Here is a 21,553-nt window from a genome sequence, read left to right as displayed (position 1 = left end):
TGGGCTACCTCGTTAGCATTAGCAAAGCAAATGTTTCTGTTAGCATCTCAGCTAGCGCAGCTGGCCCGCCCGTCACGCTGAGCTGCGTCTCACGTTGAGCGATCCCAGCAGGATGAGCGTGTTTCTGATGCCCAGGTGGTAAATGGAGCGCAGGATCAGCGCCAGCGTCAGCGGCTGCAGGCCGTACTGCTTGGAGAACAAGCCCAGGACGGAGAGCCCGGTCAGGATCCAGAACAGCATCAGCAGCATGGAGTCGTCGATCGCTCCTACACGGGAAGAGAACGGACCAATCAGAGGGAGTTTCGGAGCTCTGATGGTTCCTGGATCCTGTCTGATGAAGCAGATCCTCCCACACACCCTGGCCAGAGTCGTAGGGGTAGAAGAAGGCGATGATGAGGTTGATGAAGACGGCCAGGTTGAAGGAGATGGTTCCCCACAGAGTCATCCTCCTGGAGAACCAGTACAGAACCGGCATGCCTGCAACAGAGCGGACACGCGCTCAGCCGGAAACATCTGGGATGTTACCGGCCGGCGCTCTGCTCTCACTCCTCAGCTTCTTCTGCCACTCCATCTCTCCGTGCAGGAATGACGTCTGCTCAAAGAAGTGCGTGACCTTCGACCCCTGCTCGTCCTGCTCGGTGGTGTTGAAGACTCTGACCTTTGACTCCTCGGTGAGAAACTCGCAGATGGGATGAACAGGAAACACAATCTGCTCCATGCTGCGGTCCTCACGCACAATCTGGAGAAAAGAAGCAGGAGTGACAGGAAGAGCTGGAGAAACTTCAAATTAAAAGACCTGAAACGTTTTATTTTGTGAAAGTATTTTTCCAAAGTTCTTCAGATGAAGACGAGGAAGTCTGGGATGATAACGGACCTCGATCTGAGCCGTGAGCTGGTCGTAGTATTCCAGAGGATCCTGATCCACAACCTCAGCTGGAGCCGAAGATTTCAACATCTGGGACAGAGGACGGCTCTGCAGGGTCAGCTGCAGGGGACAACGGTTGGATGAACGGTTGGATGGTTGGTTGGGTGACGGTTGGATGGACAGTTGGATGGTTGGTTGGATGCTTGGTTGGATGCTTGGTTGGTTGAATGTTTTGGTTGGATGTTTGGTTGGTTGGATGTTTGGTTGGATGTTTTGGTTGGTTGGATGTTTGGTTGGATGTTTGATTGGATGTTCGGTTGGTTGGATGTTTGGTTGGATGTTTGGATGGTTGGATGTTTGGTTGGATGTTTGGTTGGTTGAATGTTTGGTTGGATGCTTGGTTGGTTGAATGTTTGGTTGGATGTTTGATTGGATGTTCGGTTGGTTGGATGTTTGGTTGGTTGGTTGGATGTTTGGTTGGTTGGATGTTTGGATGGTTGGATGTTTGGTTGGATGTTTGGTTGTTTGGATGTTTGGTTGGTTGGTTGGATGTTTGGTTGTTTGGATGTTTGGTTGGTTGGATGTTTGGTTGGATGCTTGGTTGGTTGAATGTTTGGTTGGATGTTTGGTTGGATGTTTGGCTGGTTGGATGTTTGGATGGTTGGATGTTTGGTTGGTTGGATGTTTGGTTGGATGCTTGGTTGGATGTTTGGTTGGATGCTTGGTTGGTTGGATGTTTGGTTGGATGCTTGGTTGGATGTTTAGTTGGATGTTTGGTTGGTTGGATGTTTGGTTGGATGTTTGGTTGGATGCTTGGTTGGATGTTTGGTTGGTTGGATGCTTGGTTGGATGTTTGGTTGGTTGGATGTTTGGTTGGATGTTTGGTTGGATGTTTGGTTGGTTGGATGTTTGGTTGGATGCTTGGTTGGATGTTTGGTTGGCTGTTTGGTTGGTTGGATGTTTGGTTGGATGCTTGGTTGGATGGCCGGTTGGATGTTTGGTTGGTTGGATGTTTGGTTGGTTGGATGTTTGGTTGGCTGTTTGGTTGGTTGGATGTTTGGTTGGATGCTTGGTTGGATGGCCGGTTGGATGGTTACCATGGAGGAGATGCCCTCCTCGCCCTCCTTGCTGTTCTTGGGCGGCTTCAGGAGGTTCTGCAGAACTTTGTTGTGTCTCGCCAGCTGCCAATCAGAACCCAGCATCAGAACAAACATCTGGTCCAATAGAATCGCATCAGAGGAGTCCGGCAGCCAATCGGGAGGCTGCGTGTCGTCACCTGCTGGGCCAGGATGTAGATGTTGTGTCCCACCTCCCGCGGCGACACCTCCACCTCCTCCTGCCCCTCCACCTGCTCCTCCTCCTCACACTCGCTGTCCTGCTGGTACGCCTTCTTGATCACCTCCACCTGCAGACACGCAACGTGAGGCCGGGCCAGAACCGGGCCGGACCGGGCCAGAACCCAGACCGGGCCAGAACCGGGCCGGACCGGGCCAAAACCGGGCCAGAACCCAGACCGTGCCAGAACCGGGCCAGAACCGGGTCGGAACCGGGCCAGACCGGGCCAGAACCGGGCCAGAACCATCCCGGTCCAGACCGGGCCAGAACCGGGCCGGGCCAGAACCGGGCCGGGCCAGAACTCAGACCGGCCGGAACCGGGTCGGAACCGGGCCGGACCGGGCCAGAACCGTCCCGGACCAGACCGGGCCAGAACCAGGCTGGAACCGGGCCAGAACCGGGCCAGAACCCAGACCGGGCCAGAACCGGGTCGGAACCGGCCGGACCGGGCCAGAAACGGGCCAGAACCGTCCCGGACCAGACCGGGCCAGAACCAGGCTGGGCCAGAACCGGGCCAGAACCCAGACCGGGCCGGAACCGGGCCAGAACCGGGTCGGAACCGGGCCGGACCGGGCCAGAACCATCTCGGTCCAGACCGGGCCAGAATCGGGCCGGACCGAGCCAGAACCGGGCCGGGCCAGAACTCAGACCGGGTTGGAACCGGGTCGGAACCGGGCCGGACCGGCCAGAACCAGGCTGGAACCGGGCCAGAACCATCCCGGTCCAGACCGGGCCAGAACCGGGCCAGAACCCAGACCGGGCCAGAACCGGGTCGGAACCGGGCCGGACCGGGCCAGAAACGGGCCAGAACCGGGCCAGAACCATCCCGGTCCAGACCGGGCCAGAATCAGGCCGGACCGAGCCAGAACCGGGCCGGGCCAGAACTCAGACCGGGTTGGAACCGGGTCGGAACCGGGCCGGACCGGGCCAGAACCAGGCTGGAACCGGGCCAGAACCCAGACCGGGCCAGAACCGGGCCGGACGGGGCCAGAAACGGGCCAGAACCATCCCGGTCCAGACCGGTCCGGACCGGGCCAGAACCGGGCCAGAACCAGGCTGGGCCAGAACCGGGCCAGAACCCAGACCGGGCCGGAACCGGGCCAGAACCGGGTCGGAACCGGGCCGGACCGGGCCAGAACCGGGCCAGAACCATCCCGGTCCAGACCGAGCCAGAACCGGGCCGGGCCAGAACTCAGACCGGGTTGGAACCGGGTCGGAACCGGGCCGGACCGGGCCAGAACCAGGCTGGAACCGGGCCAGAACCGGGCCAGAACCATCCCGGTCCAGACCGGGCCAGAAACGGGCTAGAACCATCCCGGTCCAGAACCGGGCCAGAACCGGGCCGGAACCCGGACCGCCCTCACCAGCTCCCTCGGTCGCAGGTTGAACAGGATCCTCTCTGCGTTCTCGTTGTCATGACGACTCTCCATCAGCGCCAGCAGCAGCTTGGAGGCGTTGTCCTGGCAACAGAACAGAAACATCTGCAGCGTTCAGCCAATCAGAGCTGCTCGCTGCTGCCCCCTGCAGGCCAACAGCTGTAATGACAAGACTTTGAAAGCGTCTCATAAAATCCATCAGAAACCAAAGAGGAAAAGAATCAGAACTGAAATCCAAGAGAATGAAAAGATGTGACAGAAAACAAAGATTTCCAGCCAATGCTGTTGTTTTATAATACAGTAAAACTTAATCAACATTAATTGTTTGACTGAAACATTAATTAATTAGCTCATCATAAGGGAGGAAGCTGAAATAAATCCTGTATTACAGCAAGTCCAAGTTATATTTAGTAAATTAGTGCCAAACATAAGTTACAACTTTATAATAAATATGTTCAAACTGAATGTGACTCCAGTAAATGACATAAATTATTTTAACATTTTTATCAAGTAATTGTGTATATTTGTATGTTTAGATCACATTTATTATTTTCTGAAAATATTTTTTTCTTTGTTTCCTTTTCCTCCATATGGAGGACAAAACCTGCCGAAATAAGTTGGAAAGTTTTCACTTTTTCTGTTTGGATGCACATCAATTATTTTACCAAGCCATTTATTTATTTCTATATTTATTGCCAGTTTTGGCAGGGTCAGACCTCCGTACATGCACATGTAAACGTCTCAGGTGTTTTATAGTTAAAACCTACAGATTGTCATATTTTTTTTAAACAGGATATTTCTAAAAGTTTCTGAAACCGATCAGATCAGATGTTAACGTAGATGAATATTGATTTGTGTCACCGCCGACCCGTTCTGGTGAGAGCAGCCGACCCGCTGTACCTTCAGCTGCAGAACCATCTCCACCCGGTACCGACAGAGCGGGCTGATGTCGTTCAGGATCAGCGCCGTGATGATGTCGATGCCGTTGGACTCGTGAGTCACGATGCACGTCTGAAAAATACACAAATCCACGACGGGGGTCAGTTTTCCTGCTGGACTCCAGGGTCTGGAGTCCAGGATCTGGACTGGACCGGGCCAGAACCGGGCCAGACTCTGAGATCTGGAGTCCTGGACTGACCGGACCGCTCCCAGTGAAAAGGTTGTGTGTGTGGGACCCGGTCCCTAAAGGCCGTGGAAGCCAAAGAAAACCTGAAATGTGTTGGCCAGGCGTTGGAGCCCATGTAGCCGGCTAACCGTTAGCTTCTGGACCGACTGTCTAAAACACAAGGATTGAACTTTGGGTCCGACCGAGTGTTGGAGCACCTGGTTCTCCTGGCAGGGGCCCTGGCAGTACTCTGTGAGCGTCTCCAGGGTCTGGATGATCAGGTGGACGTTTGATTCGTTGATGTAGAGGCCCAGCAGGCCCAGTCCGCCGGTGGTGCTTCCACACATGATGTCCAGGAACTGCAGCGTCTCACACACCAGGTTGTAGTTGGTTTTATTGTTCTGGCAACGCAGGAAGTTCTGGGAACACAAAAATCACCGAGACATAATCCGGCTCGTCTCTGACCCTGCGATTCTTTTAACAACCACCAGGTGGTGCCGTGACGGCCCGACTGGGAGGCAGCTGATCATCTGGACCTTCAGTAACTGGAAACAGTCCAGAACTTCTTGTTTGATGTGACCCAACCGGACCAGCTGGAGAACCAACCGGACCTGAGCGGCAGGTTGAACCCGACCCAGGCTGGAATCAGGACCAACCTGTTGATCCGGTTCTTATTAGTTAACAAGAACCAGCAACAGATTCCTGCAGCTTGATGATAGTCAGCTTCACTATTGGGACGAGATACTAACTGGTGAACTGGTCTGGTTTGTTAACTAACCGGGAATAGGCTAGTTAGCGCTGGTTGTTAGCGACAGTTGGCTAGTTAGCGCTGGTTGTTAGCGACAGTTGGCTAGTTAGCGCTGGTTGTTAGCCACAGTTGGCTAGGTAGCGCTGGTTGTTAGCGACAGTTGGCTAGTTAGTGCTGGTTGTTAGTGACAGTTGGCTAGTTAGCGCTGGTTGTTAGCCACAGTCGGCTAGTTAGCGCTGGTTGTTAGCCACAGTCGGCCAGTTAGCGCTGGTTGTTAGCCACAGTTGGCTAGTTAGCGCAGGTTGTTAGCCACAGTCGGCCAGTTAGCGCTGGTTGTTAGCCACAGTCGGCCAGTTAGCGCTGGTTGTTAGCCACAGTTGGCTAGTTAGCGCTGGTTGTTAGCCACAGTCGGCCAGTTAGCGCTGACTGACCTGCAGGTTGTAGTTGTGGTTCTCACACAGCAGCTGCAGGAACCTCAGGATGGGCTTCATGATGGTGACCGCTGGTCCCATCTCCATCTCCGCCTCCCGCTGCTCCTCTGCCTGCTGGGTGGACATGGCGGCTGTTACCGGGGCGATGCTTTGACCGTGGACCATCAGAGGAAGTCCTCCTGAAGCAGGGAGAGCCGGTGAGGTGGAACCACGCTTCCACAACATCCATCAGTAACTGAACCCTCTTCTACCAGCACTGATCTGACCTCTGACCTCAAACTATCACAGGTAGTTTCAACCCGCTCACCGGCCTCCAGCTCCTTCTCGTTGGCCTTGTGCGTCATTTCACCAACGTTTACAGAAACCGTCGCCTTAATGTCCATCTGAGCTTCTTTCATCCGGTCATCAAGAACCTTGAAGAACTTCTCCGACTTGTTGTCGCCCATCATCAGTTTGTAGAAGGAGTTCTGCAGACAAACAGGAGTTTTTATCCGTTTCGTTGATTTCTGCGGCCGTCTGGACCCGGTGAACTCAGGTGTGCTACCTGGATCTCCGTGTTGCCTCCCTCCAGCAGACAGATGGCCAGCTGGATGCTCTCCAGGAAGATCTTGTCGTTCTTGGAGCTCATCACCAGGTCGGTGAACAGCTTCGTTCCTCCTTCCCGGTCCAGACGGCACTGGATGGCCGCCACCGCTGCCCAGTCGCGCTCCTGTTCGCCACCTGAACCACCAACACATCCTGAAGTGACTCAGTCTGAGGAGAACTTTGGTTTCACCCGTTTTTCTCCCAGAATGGGTCAACGTTAAAACGTCTAATTTGTTCTTGCTGAGGCCTTTTAAAAGGCTTTTATTTTGAAGGAGCAACAGGCAGCGTTAGCATCCCACTAGCAGCAGCTCCCAGTCGTACCTGCGGCTCCCAGGTCAGCCAGGTCGTTCTTCTGGTTGCCCTTCCTGTTGGAGAACAGGTAGTTCTGCAGCAGAACCTTACGCAGCAGCATTCCCTGAATCCATCCGGGTCAGAACCAAACACAGAGCATTTAGTGTCATTTTAACCAGTGGATATTCACAGAGACTGAGCCTCAGGTTGACCTCTGACCTTGTCATCAAAGTCCAGGGTCCTGATGAGCATATGCTGCAGCGTCTTCAGCACTTTGATGCACAGCTTCTCCTCTGAGGTCATCAGCGCCTTGGTGTGCTGGATCAGTCTGCAGAGCAGACACGGCAGTGAACACCATTTCCCAGCATGCCTCTGGCAGCGGCCGCTCAGACCCGCCCACCTACTTGGAGATGAAGCCGCCGGACTCGCAGCGCTGCCGCGCGTCGCTTCCCTCCAGGAACAGCAGCTCCGGCTGGTGCAGGACGTCCACCAGCACCGACAGCTCCGCGTTGACCAGCGGCTTCAGACGCTCCTCCAGCGTGTTGATGATGTCCTGGAGGCGAGACGGGGAGGGCGAGACGGGGAGGGCGAGACGGGGAGGGCGAGACGGGGAGGGCGAGACGGGGAGGGCGAGACGGGGAGGGTGAGACGGGGAGGGTGAGACGGGGAGGGTGAGACGGGGAAGGCGAGACGGGGAGGGTGAGACGGGGAGGGCGAGACGGGGAGGGCGAGATGGAGACATTAGAGAAGCCACGTGCTGCAGCGTGCTGCAGCAGCGCGGCGGCGTACCTGCAGTTTCTCAATGATGTTCTTGTAGTCGAAGGGGACGGGCCTGGCGCTGCGGGTCGGCGTCTTGTAGGCGGAGCGGTTCAGGGTGTTCGTGGCCAAGCTGGACAACACGTTGTTGATCATGGCCTCCAGCTCCAGAGGGAGGGAGATGGAGCGGTTCTTAGCTGGAGACGCCAAGAAGGAAACAGAAAACTGTTTCTAGGCCTTAAAGACATTTTGTGTCTCCTGGAGCGAAGACATATTTTTCACTGTGATGGAGAAACAGGCTTATTGGTTTGGACAGCAGGTGAGTCAGCAGTAGAGTAGAAGTAAGCAATACTGCCACCTGCAGGTGGGAGTCAACATTAAAACCTGATTGTTTTTCATCATTTTTGAGGAGAAAAAAAATGCAGGAATGTGTCAATTTTTCATGAATTTGAACATTTCTTCAGAACGAACTCTGGAATCACGTCAATATTTCTCTGAAACGTCTAAAGGCCTCCAGTCTGAATGTGAAGCTGCCGAGTCCGAGGATTTCAGGAAATCAAACCCAGCAGGTTTGTCTCCTGGTGTAGCGGTGAGGTCTGAGGTGGGCGGGGCTTAGAGCGCTACGGTGGGCGGGGCTTAGTGTTACCTGTCAGCGACAGCGTCTTGATGCAGGCCTCCACCTGACCGCGGTGCAGCGGCAGCAGCCAGGGACAATCCAGCAGCCTGACGGACGACTGCATCAGCTGGACCACGATGGTGTGATGAGTCTGACGGAGAGAAGAAGAAACGTCTCAACCGGCCGGGTCCGGCCCGGACCAGGCCGAGTCCGGCCCGGCCTGGTCCGGCCGGGTCCAGCCAAGTCCGGCCCGCTCCGAGTCGCCCCACCTGCAGAGACGTGCTGTTCTCAGAGAACGGAGAGCTGAAGAAGGCGGTGATGGTGTCAAAAACCACGTTGATGATGTATTTCTCCAGAACCGGGTCGGTGAGTCGTTTCTCGCGCTTGTTGCAAACCTGCAGAAGAAGAAACAATTTAAAAACCTGAGAATCAAACAAGAACCTGATCATTATGGAATATCATAAACAATATTTTCTTTTTTTATTGTTGTTTTGGTCAAAATAAATATGAAACATCAGATTTTTTATTTATTCTAAAATAAAAAATGAATGAATCTATAAATTTATGAAAAATCCCTCAATACTTTTAAAGAAAATATAAAAGAGATAAATAAATAAATACAAGATAATTTTAGCCAACAAAAATAAACTAAAATCAGTTTTTAAATAAATGAGAAACAGAAAATTTAGTTTCATAAAATGTTGAAAATGTTTTTTTTGGTGCAAAATAAATAAAAATGTTCAAGACCAAAATATCGTAAAATCTCTGAGCTCATTTTCTAACGAGGAACTTTGTTCATTTAGTGTTTTCATTTGGAGACTCCATGCCCCACTGCCCCGGTTCTGCCCTGGTTCTGCCCCTGCCCCGGTTCTGCCCTGGTTGTGCCCCACTGCCCTGGTTCTGCCCTTGTTTCCCTCCTGGGTTCTGCCCCACTGCCCCGGTTCTGCCCTGGTTCTGCCCTGGTTTCCCTCCTGGGTTCTGCCCCACTGCCCTGGTTCTGCCCCAGTTTCTGGTTCTGCCCTGGTTCTGGCCCGGTTTCGTACCCGCGCCATGTCCACGGTGAAATCCTCAAACAGCTTCCAGATGTGGACGTGTAGATTTCTTTCTCCACCTCGGTGTCGACGTAGCAGTGGTTCACAAAGTTCACGTAGGCGATTTTCACCTGCAGACAGTCACAGGTGAGACCCAGAACCGGGAACCGGACCCGGACCGATCCCGACCCGGTCACCTCGGTGATGCAGTCCTCGTGCGTAACGACCCGGACCACGTCCTCCAGCGGCAGCAGCGACGTGCATTTGATCTCGGTGTAAACGTTCTTGCCCTCGGCGCAGGCGGCCAGCAGCTCCACCAGAGAGATGTGGTACCTGCTCAGGAAGCAGAACCGGGTCAGAAGGTTCTGGAGGCTCTCACAGCTCTGGGTCGGCGGTTGGAACCGAAGGAACGGCTCGACAACGCGTCAACCTCAGAGAGAAACACAAACCTATCAGGATCCTTCATCTGCAACAAAACAACTGGACTGGAAGTCTCATCTGAACATGTCTGAGAAAATATTGATAATAATGATGATAATAATGATGATAATAATAATAATAACGATGATAATGATGATAATAATGATAATAAAATAATAATTATGATAATAATGATTATGATAATGATAATAATAATAATGATAATAAAATAATAATTATGATAATAATGATAATGATAATAAAATAATATGATAATAATAATGATGATAATAATAATAATGATGATAACAATATTAATAATGATAATAATAATGATGATAATAATGATAATAATAATGATGATAATAATGATAATAAAATAATATGATAATAATAATGATGATAATAATAATGATGATAACAATAATAATAATGATGATAATAATGATAATAATAATGATGATAATAATAATAATGATAATAATAATAACGATGATAATAATATTAATAATGATAATAATGATGATAATAATGATAATAAAATAATAATTATGATAATAATAATAATGACAATAATAATTATGATAATAATGATGATAATTATTATGATAATAATTATTATTATTATAATAATAATGATAATAATAATAATTATGATAATGATAATAATAATAATAATTATGATAATGATAATAATAATTATAATAAAAATAATAATGATAATAATAATAATGATAATAAAATATGATAATAATGATAATAATAATAATTATGATAATGATAATAATAATAATGATAATAATGATAATAATAATAATGATAATAAATATGATAATAATGATGATAATAATAATAATGATAATAATATTAATAATGATAACGATAATAATAATGATAATGATAATAATGATGATAATAATATTAATAATGATAATAATGATGATAATAATGATAATAAAATAATACTTATGATAATAATAATAATGACAATAATAATGATGATAATTATTATGATAATAATAATTATTATTATGATAATAATAATGATAATAATAACAATGATTATGATAATGATAATAAAATAATATGATAATAATGATGATAATAATAATAACGATGATAATAATATTAATAATGATGATAATAATGATAATAAAATAATAATTATGATAATAATAATAATGACAATAATAATGATGATAATTATTATGATAATAATTATTATTATTATGATAATAATAATGATAATAATAATAATGAAAATAATAATGATAGTAATAATAATCCACTAAATGTTTATAATCATGAATCAGTTTTCAGTGTTTCCTCTCCATGTAACACAGGGACTCGTCAAAATAAAAGCCCAAACTTTCACAATGAAGGTTCTTAAAGAACATAAAGCATGTGAGATAAATTCATATGAAAATATTTAGAGCTTATATCGGAACATCAAACCATCATCAGTTTGACATTCATTAAAATATCCAAATTGACTTTATTTTGAAAAGCCAGCAGCGGTTCCTGCGCCGCGTGAAGAGAAACTGGAGGAGGGTCTGAAAACGACCCGAAAGTTTCTGGTTCTGCAGAAAACGGATGAAATTAAAGCTGCAGCTGGACTGGAGCGACCGACCCGTTTCAGTTTCAGGCCCTTCATGCTTCCAGACGATGACCTCAAACCCGACCGCCGCATTTTGAACGTAGACGTCCGATTGGATGACGGGTTGCCGTGGTTACCTGAGCGGGCTGTTCTCCCCGACTCCCTCCCTGCTCTGGGCCATCAGCTCCAGCATGGCGTTGAACGACGCCTTGTCGTTGTAGAAGACGACCACGTCCTCGCCGGCGTTGGTCAGCTGAGACACGGGGACAGCGTGAGGAGGAAACACGGACACGGCGCGTGGCGCTGCGGCCAGCGCTGCGGCGCGTGGCGCTGTGGGGTGGAGCCTCACCTCGGTCATTATCATGTCCTGGCACTTCTTGACGTACTTCCCCTCGGCCTTGATGATGGTGTGCAGGAAGTTGAGGTACTGGACGTGGCGTCCGTGCGTCGCCAGGCAGTGGATGAAGTGCTGCAGCACGCTCTCCGAGATCTCGCTGCACAGCTGGTAGTTGTTGCTGAAGATGTGCTGCACCGTCTCAGCCTCCTGCAGCTGCAGCAGCAGGAAACAACAGCTAGAGGTCAACAGCTGGAGGTCAACAGCTAGAGGTCAACAGCTGGAGGTCAACAGCTAGAGGTCAACAGCTAGAGGTCAACAGCTAGAGGTCAACAGCTGGAGGTCAACAGCTGGAGGTCAACAGCCAGAGGTCAACAGCTGGAGGTCAACAGCTGGAGGTCAACAGCTGGAGGTCAACAGCTAGAGGTCAACAACTGGAGGTCAACAGCTGGAGGTCAACAGCTGGAGGTCAACAGCTAGAGGTCAACAACTGGAGGTCAACAGCTGGAGGTCAACAGCTGGAGGTCAACAGCTAGAGGTCAACAACTGGAGGTCAACAACTGGAGGTCAACAGCTAATGGTCAACAACTAGAGGTCAACAGCTAGAGGTCAACAACTGGAGGTCAACAGCTGGAGGTCAACAACTGGAGGTCAACAGCTAGAGGTCAACAACTGGAGGTCAACAACTGGAGGTCAACAGCTGGAGGTCAACAACTGGAGGTCAACAACTGGAGGTCAACAGCTGGAGGTCAACAGCCAGAGGTCAACAACTGGAGGTCAACAGCTGGAGGTCAACAGCTAGAGGTCAACAACTAGAGGTCAACAGCTAGAGGTCAACAACTGGAGGTCAACAGCTGGAGGTCAACAGCTAGAGGTCAACAACTAGAGGTCAACAGCTGGAGGTCAACAGCTGGAGGTCAACAGCTGGAGGTCAACAGCTAGAGGTCAACAACTGGAGGTCAACAACTGGAGGTCAACAGCTGGAGGTCAACAACTAGAGGTCAAACAACTGGAGGTCAACAGCTGGAGGTCAACAACTGGAGGTCAACAGCTGGAGGTCAACAGCTGGAGGTCAACAGCTGGAGGTCAACAACTGGAGGTCAACAACTGGAGGTCAACAGCTAGAGGTCAACAGCTAGAGGTCAACAGCTAGAGGTCAACAACTGGAGGTCAACAGCTAGAGGTCAACAACTAGAGGTCAACAGCTGGAGGTCAACAGCTGGAGGTCAACAACTAGAGGTCAACAGCTGGAGGTCAACAGCTAGAGGTCAACAGCTGGTGGTCAACAGCTGGAGGTCAACAGCCAGAGGTCAACAGCTGGAGGTCAACAGCTGGAGGTCAACAGCTAGAGGTCAACAGCTGGAGGTCAACAACTAGAGGTCAACAGCTGGAGGTCAACAGCTGGAGGTCAACAGCTAGAGGTCAACAACTAGAGGTCAACAACTGGAGGTCAACAGCTGGAGGTCAACAGCTAGAGGTCAACAACTAGAGGTCAACAGCTGGAGGTCAACAGCTGGTGGTAAACAGCTAGAGGTCAACAGCTGGAGGTCAACAACTAGAGGTCAACAGCTGGAGGTCAACAGCTGGAGGTCAACAGCTAGAGGTCAACAACTAGAGGTCAACAACTGGAGGTCAACAGCTGGAGGTCAACAGCTAGAGGTCAACAGCTAGAGGTCAACAACTGGAGGTCAACAACTGGAGGTCAACAGCTGGAGGTCAACAACTGGAGGTCAACAACTGGAGGTCAACAGCTGGAGGTCAACAGCCAGAGGTCAACAACTGGAGGTCAACAACTGGAGGTCAACAGCTAGAGGTCAACAACTGGAGGTCAACAGCTGGAGGTCAACAGCTGGAGGTCAACAACTAGAGGTCAACAACTGGAGGTCAACAGCTGGAGGTCAACAGCTGGAGGTCAACAGCTAGAGGTCAACAACTGGAGGTCAACAACTGGAGGTCAACAGCTAATGGTCAACAACTAGAGGTCAACAGCTAGAGGTCAACAACTGGAGGTCAACAGCTGGAGGTCAACAACTAGAGGTCAACAGCTGGAGGTCAACAGCTAGAGGTCAACAACTAGAGGTCAACAGCTAGAGGTCAACAACTGGAGGTCAACAGCTGGAGGTCAACAGCTAGAGGTCAACAACTAGAGGTCAACAACTGGAGGTCAACAGCTGGAGGTCAACAGCTGGAGGTCAACAGCTAGAGGTCAACAACTGGAGGTCAACAGCTGGAGGTCAACAGCTGGAGGTCAACAGCTAGAGGTCAACAACTGGAGGTCAACAACTGGAGGTCAACAGCTAATGGTCAACAACTAGAGGTCAACAGCTAGAGGTCAACAACTGGAGGTCAACAGCTGGAGGTCAACAACTGGAGGTCAACAGCTAGAGGTCAACAACTGGAGGTCAACAGCTAGAGGTCAACAACTGGAGGTCAACAACTGGAGGTCAACAGCTAGAGGTCAACAACTAGAGGTCAACAGCTAGAGGTCAACAACTGGAGGTCAACAACTGGAGGTCAACAACTGGAGGTCAACAACTGGAGGTCAACAGCTGGAGGTCAACAGCCAGAGGTCAACAACTGGAGGTCAACAACTGGAGGTCAACAGCTAGAGGTCAACAACTAGAGGTCAACAGCTAGAGGTCAACAACTGGAGGTCAACAACTGGAGTCAACAGCTAGAGGTCAACAGCTAGAGGTCAACAGCTCGAGGTCAACAACTGGAGGTCAACAACTAGAGGTCAACAGCTAGAGGTCAACAACTGGAGGTCAACAGCTGGAGGTCAACAACTGGAGGTCAACAGCTGGAGGTCAACAGCTGGAGGTCAACAGCTGGAGGTCAACAACTGGAGGTCAACAGCTAGAGGTCAACAGCTAGAGGTCAACAACTAGAGGTCAACAGCTGGAGGTCAACAGCTAGAGGTCAACAACTAGAGGTCAACAGCTAGAGGTCAACAGCTGGAGGTCAACAACTAGAGGTCAACAACTAGAGGTCAACAGCTGGAGGTCAACAGCTGGAGGTCAACAGCTAGAGGTCAACAGCTAGAGGTCAACAACTAGAGGTCAACAGCTGGAGGTCAACAGCTGGAGGTCAACAACTAGAGGTCAACAACTAGAGGTCAACAACTAGAGGTCAACAACTGGAGGTCAACAACTGGAGGTCAACAGCTGGAGGTCAACAACTGGAGGTCAACAACTGGAGGTCAACAGCTGGAGGTCAACAGCCAGAGGTCAACAACTGGAGGTCAACAACTGGAGGTCAACAGCTAGAGGTCAACAACTAGAGGTCAACAGCTAGAGGTCAACAACTGGAGGTCAACAGCTGGAGGTCAACAGCTAGAGGTCAACAACTAGAGGTCAACAACTGGAGGTCAACAGCTGGAGGTCAACAGCTGGAGGTCAACAGCTAGAGGTCAACAACTGGAGGTCAACAGCTGGAGGTCAACAGCTGGAGGTCAACAACTGGAGGTCAACAGCTGGAGGTCAACAGCTGGAGGTCAACAACTGGAGGTCAACAACTGGAGGTCAACAGCTAGAGGTCAACAGCTAGAGGTCAACAGCTAGAGGTCAACAACTGGAGGTCAACAACTAGAGGTCAACAGCTAGAGGTCAACAACTGGAGGTCAACAGCTGGAGGTCAACAGCTGGAGGTCAACAACTGGAGGTCAACAGCTGGAGGTCAACAGCTAGAGGTCAACAACTGGAGGTCAACAGCTGGAGGTCAACAGCTGGAGGTCAACAACTGGAGGTCAACAGCTGGAGGTCAACAGCTAGAGGTCAACAACTGGAGGTCAACAGCTGGAGGTCAACAACTAGAGGTCAACAGCTGGAGGTCAACAGCTGGAGGTCAACAGCTAGAGGTCAACAGCTGGAGGTCAACAGCTAGAGGTCAACAACTAGAGGTCAACAGCTGGAGGTCAACAGCTAGAGGTCAACAACTGGAGGTCAACAGCTGGAGGTCAACAGCTGGAGGTCAACAGCTGGAGGTCAACAACTAGAGGTCAACAGCTGGAGGTCAACAGCTAGAGGTCAACAGCTAGAGGTCAACAGCTAGAGGTCAACAACTGGAGGTCAACAACTAGAGGTCAACAGCTAGAGGTCAACAACTGGAGGTCAACAGCTGGAGGTCAACAACTGGAGGTCAACAGCTGGAGGTCAACAGCTGGAGGTCAACAACTGGAGGTCAACAGCTGGAGGTCAACAGCTAGAGGTCAACAGCTAGAGGTCAACAACTAGAGGTCAACAGCTGGAGGTCAACAGCTAGAGGTCAACAACTAGAGGTCAACAGCTAGAGGTCAACAGCTGGAGGTCAACAACTAGAGGTCAACAACTAGAGGTCAACAGCTGGAGGTCAACAGCTGGAGGTCAACAGCTAGAGGTCAACAGCTAGAGGTCAACAACTAGAGGTCAACAGCTGGAGGTCAACAGCTGGAGGTCAACAACTAGAGGTCAACAACTAGAGGTCAACAACTAGAGGTCAACAGCTGGAGGTCAACAGCTGGAGGTCAACAGCTAGAGGTCAACAACTAGAGGTCAACAGCTGGAGGTCAACAGCTGGAGGTCAACAGCTAGAGGTCAACAGCTAGAGGTCAACAACTGGAGGTCAACAGCTGGAGGTCAACAGCTGGAGGTCAACAGCTAGAGGTCAACAGCTAGAGGTCAACAACTGGAGGTCAACAGCTGGAGGTCAACAACTGGAGGTCAACAGCTGGAGGTCAACAACTGGAGGTCAACAACTGGAGGTCAACAGCTGGAGGTCACAGCTAGAGGTCAACAACTGGAGGTCAACAACTGGAGGTCAACAGCTGGAGGTCAACAGCTAGAGGTCAACAGCTAGAGGTCAACAACTAGAGGTCAACAGCTGGAGGTCAACAGCTGGAGGTCAACAACTAGAGGTCAACAGCTAGAGGTCAACAACTAGAGGTCAACAGCTGGAGGTCAACAGCTGGAGGTCAACAGCTAGAGGTCAACAGCTAGAGGTCAACAACTGGAGGTCAACAGCTGGAGGTCAACAACTGGAGGTCAACAACTGGAGGTCAACAGCTGGAGGTCAACAGCTGGAGGTCAACAACTGGAGGTCAACAACTGGAGGTCAACAGCTGGAGGTCAACAGCTGGAGGTCAACAGCTGGAGGTCAACAGCTAGAGGTCACATATCCTCAAACCCAACTGAACCCAATCAGGCGTCTGAGCAGCAAAAAGCTGTTTTGCTCCCAATGAAAGGTTAAAGGTCAACCAGCCCATCCCGAATTTAACAGAATTGATTTTGAATTTGAGCAAAAAGACTTTTTATCATTTTAAAGACATTAATAAAACATTTCTAGAGGTCATCAGAGGTCAACCCTCTGCTGTGTTTGTGCTGCTGTTGCTCTGAAGGCATCAATGGTGACCTCTGTTGACCTTTAGACCGGCAGCAGCACAAACCTTCACAACCCATGGGTCAGAACCAGAACTAGAAACAGAACCAGAACCAGCAGCTCGATAAGGTTCTGGAAGGCGTGTCTGCGCACCCCGGGGTTCAGAACAGGCTGAGGTTCTTGTGCAGCAGCGCCTGGTTCTCCTGGTTCCCCAGGCAGAACTTCTGCAGAAACATGTGAGTGAATCTGATGATCTCCTGCATTTTCACGTCGTTCTGCACAGACGGGAAGAAAAGGTCGGATTTGTAGACAGGAAGTGAACCACGCCTCAGTACTTTTATTGTGGCGGTCCGGGCCGCCGCACCTTGTCGTAGGAAACCTGCAGCAGGTCCAGCATGACTTTATGAGCTCCCATGTTCTTCAGCAGCCGCTGCTGCTTCTTCAAGGCTCCAGAGCTGCACATTTTATTGAGCCGCTCCAGAATCTGAGGAGGACAGAAGAAATGAGCTGCTGCTGCAAACAAACATGAAACCATCAGAAAGCAGAAAGAAATTATCCATAAATAGAATCCTCATTTATTCTTCGATCAATAATCCTAAATCATAAAACATGGATTATCTAAAGTTTTAATTTCAGCTCAAACTTTATTTCCTCAAAAATAATTTTCTTTTATTATTCAAAACCATTGATCTTCAGATTAAGGTCGGATTCATTCTTGATGTAATTTCAACATTTCTATTTTATATATTGATTACATATTGATCCGGTGATCAATGGAAATGATCACCTGAAGAATCGCGTCTGATCGGCTGACAGAAGAGAACGTTCTCACCTCTTTGACGTTCTGGTAGTTCTCGTTTCCTGTCTGCTGCTTCTCTTTCTTTGGCGATGGGTCCTCTGACGCCCCCTGCAGGATGCAGAGGGTACAGCAGGTTGTGATCGCGGCGGCTTCAGGGAAACATTTCAATTATTTCAGCATCAAATCACAGAAATGCCTGAAACCCTCAGGCTGACCTGATTGGTCAGAGAATTGGTCTAAAAATATTCATTATGAAAAATGAAGTTGTAAAATACAAGAATAAAGACAGAATGCAAACTAATGTAAGAATATGAGGACAAAGTCATAACAGTAACAAAATAACCAGTGAAGTCATAATATGGGAATAAACTCATAGAAATATGCAATAAAGTTGTAATACGTCCAAAAAAAATCATAAAAATATTAAAATAGGTTTAAAAAAACACAAGATTACAGTTTTTAAAAAACTAGAATAGTTATAAAACACATAATAAAGTCATAAAAATACAAGAATAAATAATTAAAATATCGAGACATTAAAGTTGGGCTAAAAACAAAACTGTAATAAAGTCATAATATTAGGAGAGCATGGATTCATATTTTTTATTCCAACATGAAATGTTACAAATAAATTCTTCATCATCATCAAAGTTTCGCCATCAGCAGGACTTTTTACCACATTCCTCTGGGAATATCCCATAATATCATAATGTCTGTGCTTCACTTTTCATCAAAACAAAGTAAAAGTTCTGATTTTTCCCATGAAAAGATGCAAATAATTCCATATTTTATCCCGTTTTAACATCTTCTTGTTTTTTTGTTTCTGTAACATTGAAACTGTTTGATTTTTAGATGAAATATCAGAAAATTGAGTTTTATTTCAAAGAACAGGAAGGAGGCGGCGGCTCTGCGATGGACGGATATGAAATGTTTTATTCAAGCTGTACGCTGATGATACTGTCGTTTTTATTTCCTTTGACATGTCAGAGAAGCAGGAAGCCGAGGCTCACATTATTTGTCACCCTGCAGTTCAACATGAACCAGATTTGAAATGAAGGAAATGTTCCCTTGTGATGTGGAGAAAATGGAAATGCGTCGTTTCTCACCTCCACCTTCTCCTTCTTGTCTTTCTTCCCGTCTCCTCCACCTGAGCTCTTCTTCTCCACCCACAGCTCCGACTTCTCCACCAGCGTGCGGAGCCGATCCAGGTCGGCTTTGATCAGCTTGTAGTTTTCCACGTCCAGCGTGGAAATCAGCAGCTGCACCTGCAACCCGAACAGACTCAACGGTCAACAGGAAACAGGAAGTCAGGACTGACAGTATGAGGAGAATAGAGACAAGTCACTTGTTTCTCTAAAGAGGTTTGATCCAGTGAATCATAATCATGATTTTATATCTGTGACTCTAAATTACGATTTCCTGCTGGGCCTTTACTTTTTGTTTCTTGGATGGAAATGAGTTTTTATTAAATAAACTTAAAAACAAAATAAACAAAAAAACTTTTTACAAGTTTGTAAAAACTTGTAAAAAGTTGGGGACAGAACTTGGGACAGTTCTGTCCCCAACTGTCAGATTTATTTAAATCTGACAGTATTTAAGTTTAGAAAAGCTGAAAAGTGAAAAAAGTATTTTCTGCTTGGTTCAAACAATTAAATGAACCAAAATTACTCAAAATTTGCTTTTTTACATTTTATGATTTTCTTTCAGCTGATAATAATAATAAACAACTTGTGTGTCTGTAGTTTTATATATTTAAGTTGCTTAAAAAACTTGGGTAAAATATTTTACACTTAAAATCCTATCTGATGAATAAAATAAAAATAAAATTTATTCTTTGTTCTCTTTTAATTAAAAGCAATTTGAGGTAAAATGTTCTCATTTTTATTCTCTTTCCACCTCAGAGTCCAGATTTAATCCAGATTTAGTCCAGATTTAATCCAGATTTAGTCCAGATTTAATCCAGATTTAATCCAGATTTAATCAGCGGTGTGTTTTCCTGCTCTCACCTGTTTGAAGGTGTCCAGCACTTCCTGCCTCTGGCTGAAGTGCCTGAAGAGCAGCAGCGCTCCGGACACCAGAGGGGCGTAGTTGTGCATCGTCAGATGGATCAGGACCCGCAGGAACATCCGGCCTCCTTCGTCGTCCACTTCCAGGACGCTGTTCATCTTCCTGCAAGACGCAACTCCTCAGCCAGCCGCATCAGAAGCAGCAACCAACATGGCCGACCACACCTACCCGACTCCAAACATGGCCTCCGCCTGGTCGCCGATCTGCTGCAGGTTGACGGTGGCTGAAGGAGGAGAAGCCGTCAAACGTCTCCAACATTTGAACAAAGTCTTTCAAACTCTCACCTGCTTGTTCCACGTTGGTGGTGGCGTCAGCTTCAGCCATGGGATAAACGTCCAGGAACTCCTTCTTGAAGACGGACAGCAGAAAGGACAGACGGTAGTCCAGCCGCACGTTCAGGATGAACTGAGGGAGACCATGTTTTGGAGTTACAGTTACTAATGTGAACAATATGAACAATGTTAATATTATGGATAATATGAATATTATGGATAATATTAATATTATGGATAATATTAATATTATGGATAATATTAATATTATGGATATGAATATTATGGATAATATGAATATTATGGATAATATGAATATTATGGATAATATGAATATTATGCATAATATTAATATTATGAATAATATGACTGGTGGTGGACCTAAAATGTCAGGTTCTGTAATTAATTAATATAATTTAATCTAAAACTATATATCAATAAATTAGGCAACATTTTCAAATCAAAACCACTTTTTGCTGCTAAATTGTTGAATAAACGACGTCTGAACTTGTTTATTTACTGAAATTTATTTATAGTTTCATTTTCAGGATCTTCAATAATGAAATTGGAGGAAAATTCATCTTTCCAGAGTTTCTCTGATGGTTCCTGGAGATTCTTTAGAAATGGAGAATGTGACATTAGCATTAGCTGCTACATGTTTAGCATTGAGATGCTATTTTAGGCTAACAAGCTTTGCTAACAGGCTAACTCCTGTCACCACACAGCAAGTGTTTTCCAGCAGCAGATCGTTTCGCCCAGAGGAGTCGCTGCTATCGCCATGTTAGCGGATGTAGCGTGTGCGTCAGATTTACCGGCTTACCAGAAACACACAAATGCAAAGGTTCCACCTTGAGACTTTTGTATGTAAAAACTAAATAAAATTGTAACTAGACACATGACTTGTATATATAATTACTACACTGACTAATTTTCACTGTGTTGGTGCAGATTGTAAACGCTGCTCATCATTAGTGAACTGAAGTGAATGAATCATTTAAATAAATCATTTCCTGACCTGTAAAATCTCCAGGATCTTCAGCTTGGTGTCCATCACCGTTAGATCCAGATTGTCGATGGAATCCTTGCTGCCTCTCTGTCCTTCCAGCACGAACCCGGCCCCCCTCGGCCCGGCGCCGCTGAACGTGGACTGCCTCCGGTTGAGACCATGGTGGACATCATCTGGCCCATCCCATGGATGGTGCGCCTCACGTTTCTCCCTGAGGAAACAAACCACAACCAGCTCTAAATACTGCTGAGGAACCGACAGCAATATTTCCTTTAGCAGAGGTCTACAGATGTCCCAACGGGGTCCATCTGTCTCTAACGGGTCCATCTGTCTCTAACGGGTCCATCTGTCCCCAACAGGGTCCATCTGTCCCCAACAGGGTCCATCTGTCTCTAACAGGGTCCATCTGTCCCCAACAGGGTCCATCTGTCCCCAACAGGGTCCATCTGTCTCTAACGGGTCCATCTGTGCCCAACAGGGTCCATCTGTCTCTAACAGGGTCCATCTGTCTCTAACGGGTCCATCTGTCCCCAACAGGGTCCATCTGTCTCTAACGGGTCCATCTGT

General features: G+C 47.7%; 1 protein-coding gene across 1 annotated transcript in view; it reads right to left on the bottom strand.

The window, feature by feature from the left end:
• LOC129352937 (inositol 1,4,5-trisphosphate receptor type 3-like) overlaps window positions 1-21,553 on the bottom strand; it is a 51,859-nt gene that overhangs the window by 4,058 nt on the left and 26,248 nt on the right. The window contains 33 exon segments of the mRNA XM_055022149.1: window positions 94-266; window positions 358-477; window positions 547-739; window positions 875-985; window positions 1,963-2,046; window positions 2,142-2,270; window positions 3,565-3,660; window positions 4,477-4,587; window positions 4,900-5,100; window positions 5,861-6,039; window positions 6,168-6,327; window positions 6,405-6,580; window positions 6,767-6,860; window positions 6,956-7,064; window positions 7,141-7,289; window positions 7,526-7,689; window positions 8,139-8,259; window positions 8,378-8,503; window positions 9,152-9,198; window positions 9,201-9,270; window positions 9,337-9,472; window positions 11,294-11,409; window positions 11,506-11,706; window position 16,828; window positions 16,996-17,117; window positions 17,207-17,326; window positions 17,675-17,749; window positions 18,748-18,906; window positions 19,648-19,810; window positions 19,877-19,931; window positions 19,993-20,113; window positions 20,996-21,144; window positions 21,147-21,197. Of these exon segments, the coding sequence (XP_054878124.1) occupies window positions 94-266; window positions 358-477; window positions 547-739; window positions 875-985; window positions 1,963-2,046; window positions 2,142-2,270; window positions 3,565-3,660; window positions 4,477-4,587; window positions 4,900-5,100; window positions 5,861-6,039; window positions 6,168-6,327; window positions 6,405-6,580; window positions 6,767-6,860; window positions 6,956-7,064; window positions 7,141-7,289; window positions 7,526-7,689; window positions 8,139-8,259; window positions 8,378-8,503; window positions 9,152-9,198; window positions 9,201-9,270; window positions 9,337-9,472; window positions 11,294-11,409; window positions 11,506-11,706; window position 16,828; window positions 16,996-17,117; window positions 17,207-17,326; window positions 17,675-17,749; window positions 18,748-18,906; window positions 19,648-19,810; window positions 19,877-19,931; window positions 19,993-20,113; window positions 20,996-21,144; window positions 21,147-21,197 (4,082 nt within the window).

The sequence above is a fragment of the Poeciliopsis prolifica genome, unplaced genomic scaffold (genome assembly GCF_027474105.1).
Source record: "Poeciliopsis prolifica strain line A6 unplaced genomic scaffold, Auburn_PproV2 SCAFFOLD082, whole genome shotgun sequence".
NCBI lineage: Eukaryota > Metazoa > Chordata > Actinopteri > Cyprinodontiformes > Poeciliidae > Poeciliopsis > Poeciliopsis prolifica.
Note: the sequence above shows the minus strand (reverse complement) of the source record. Positions and strands in the feature narration are given on the sequence as shown.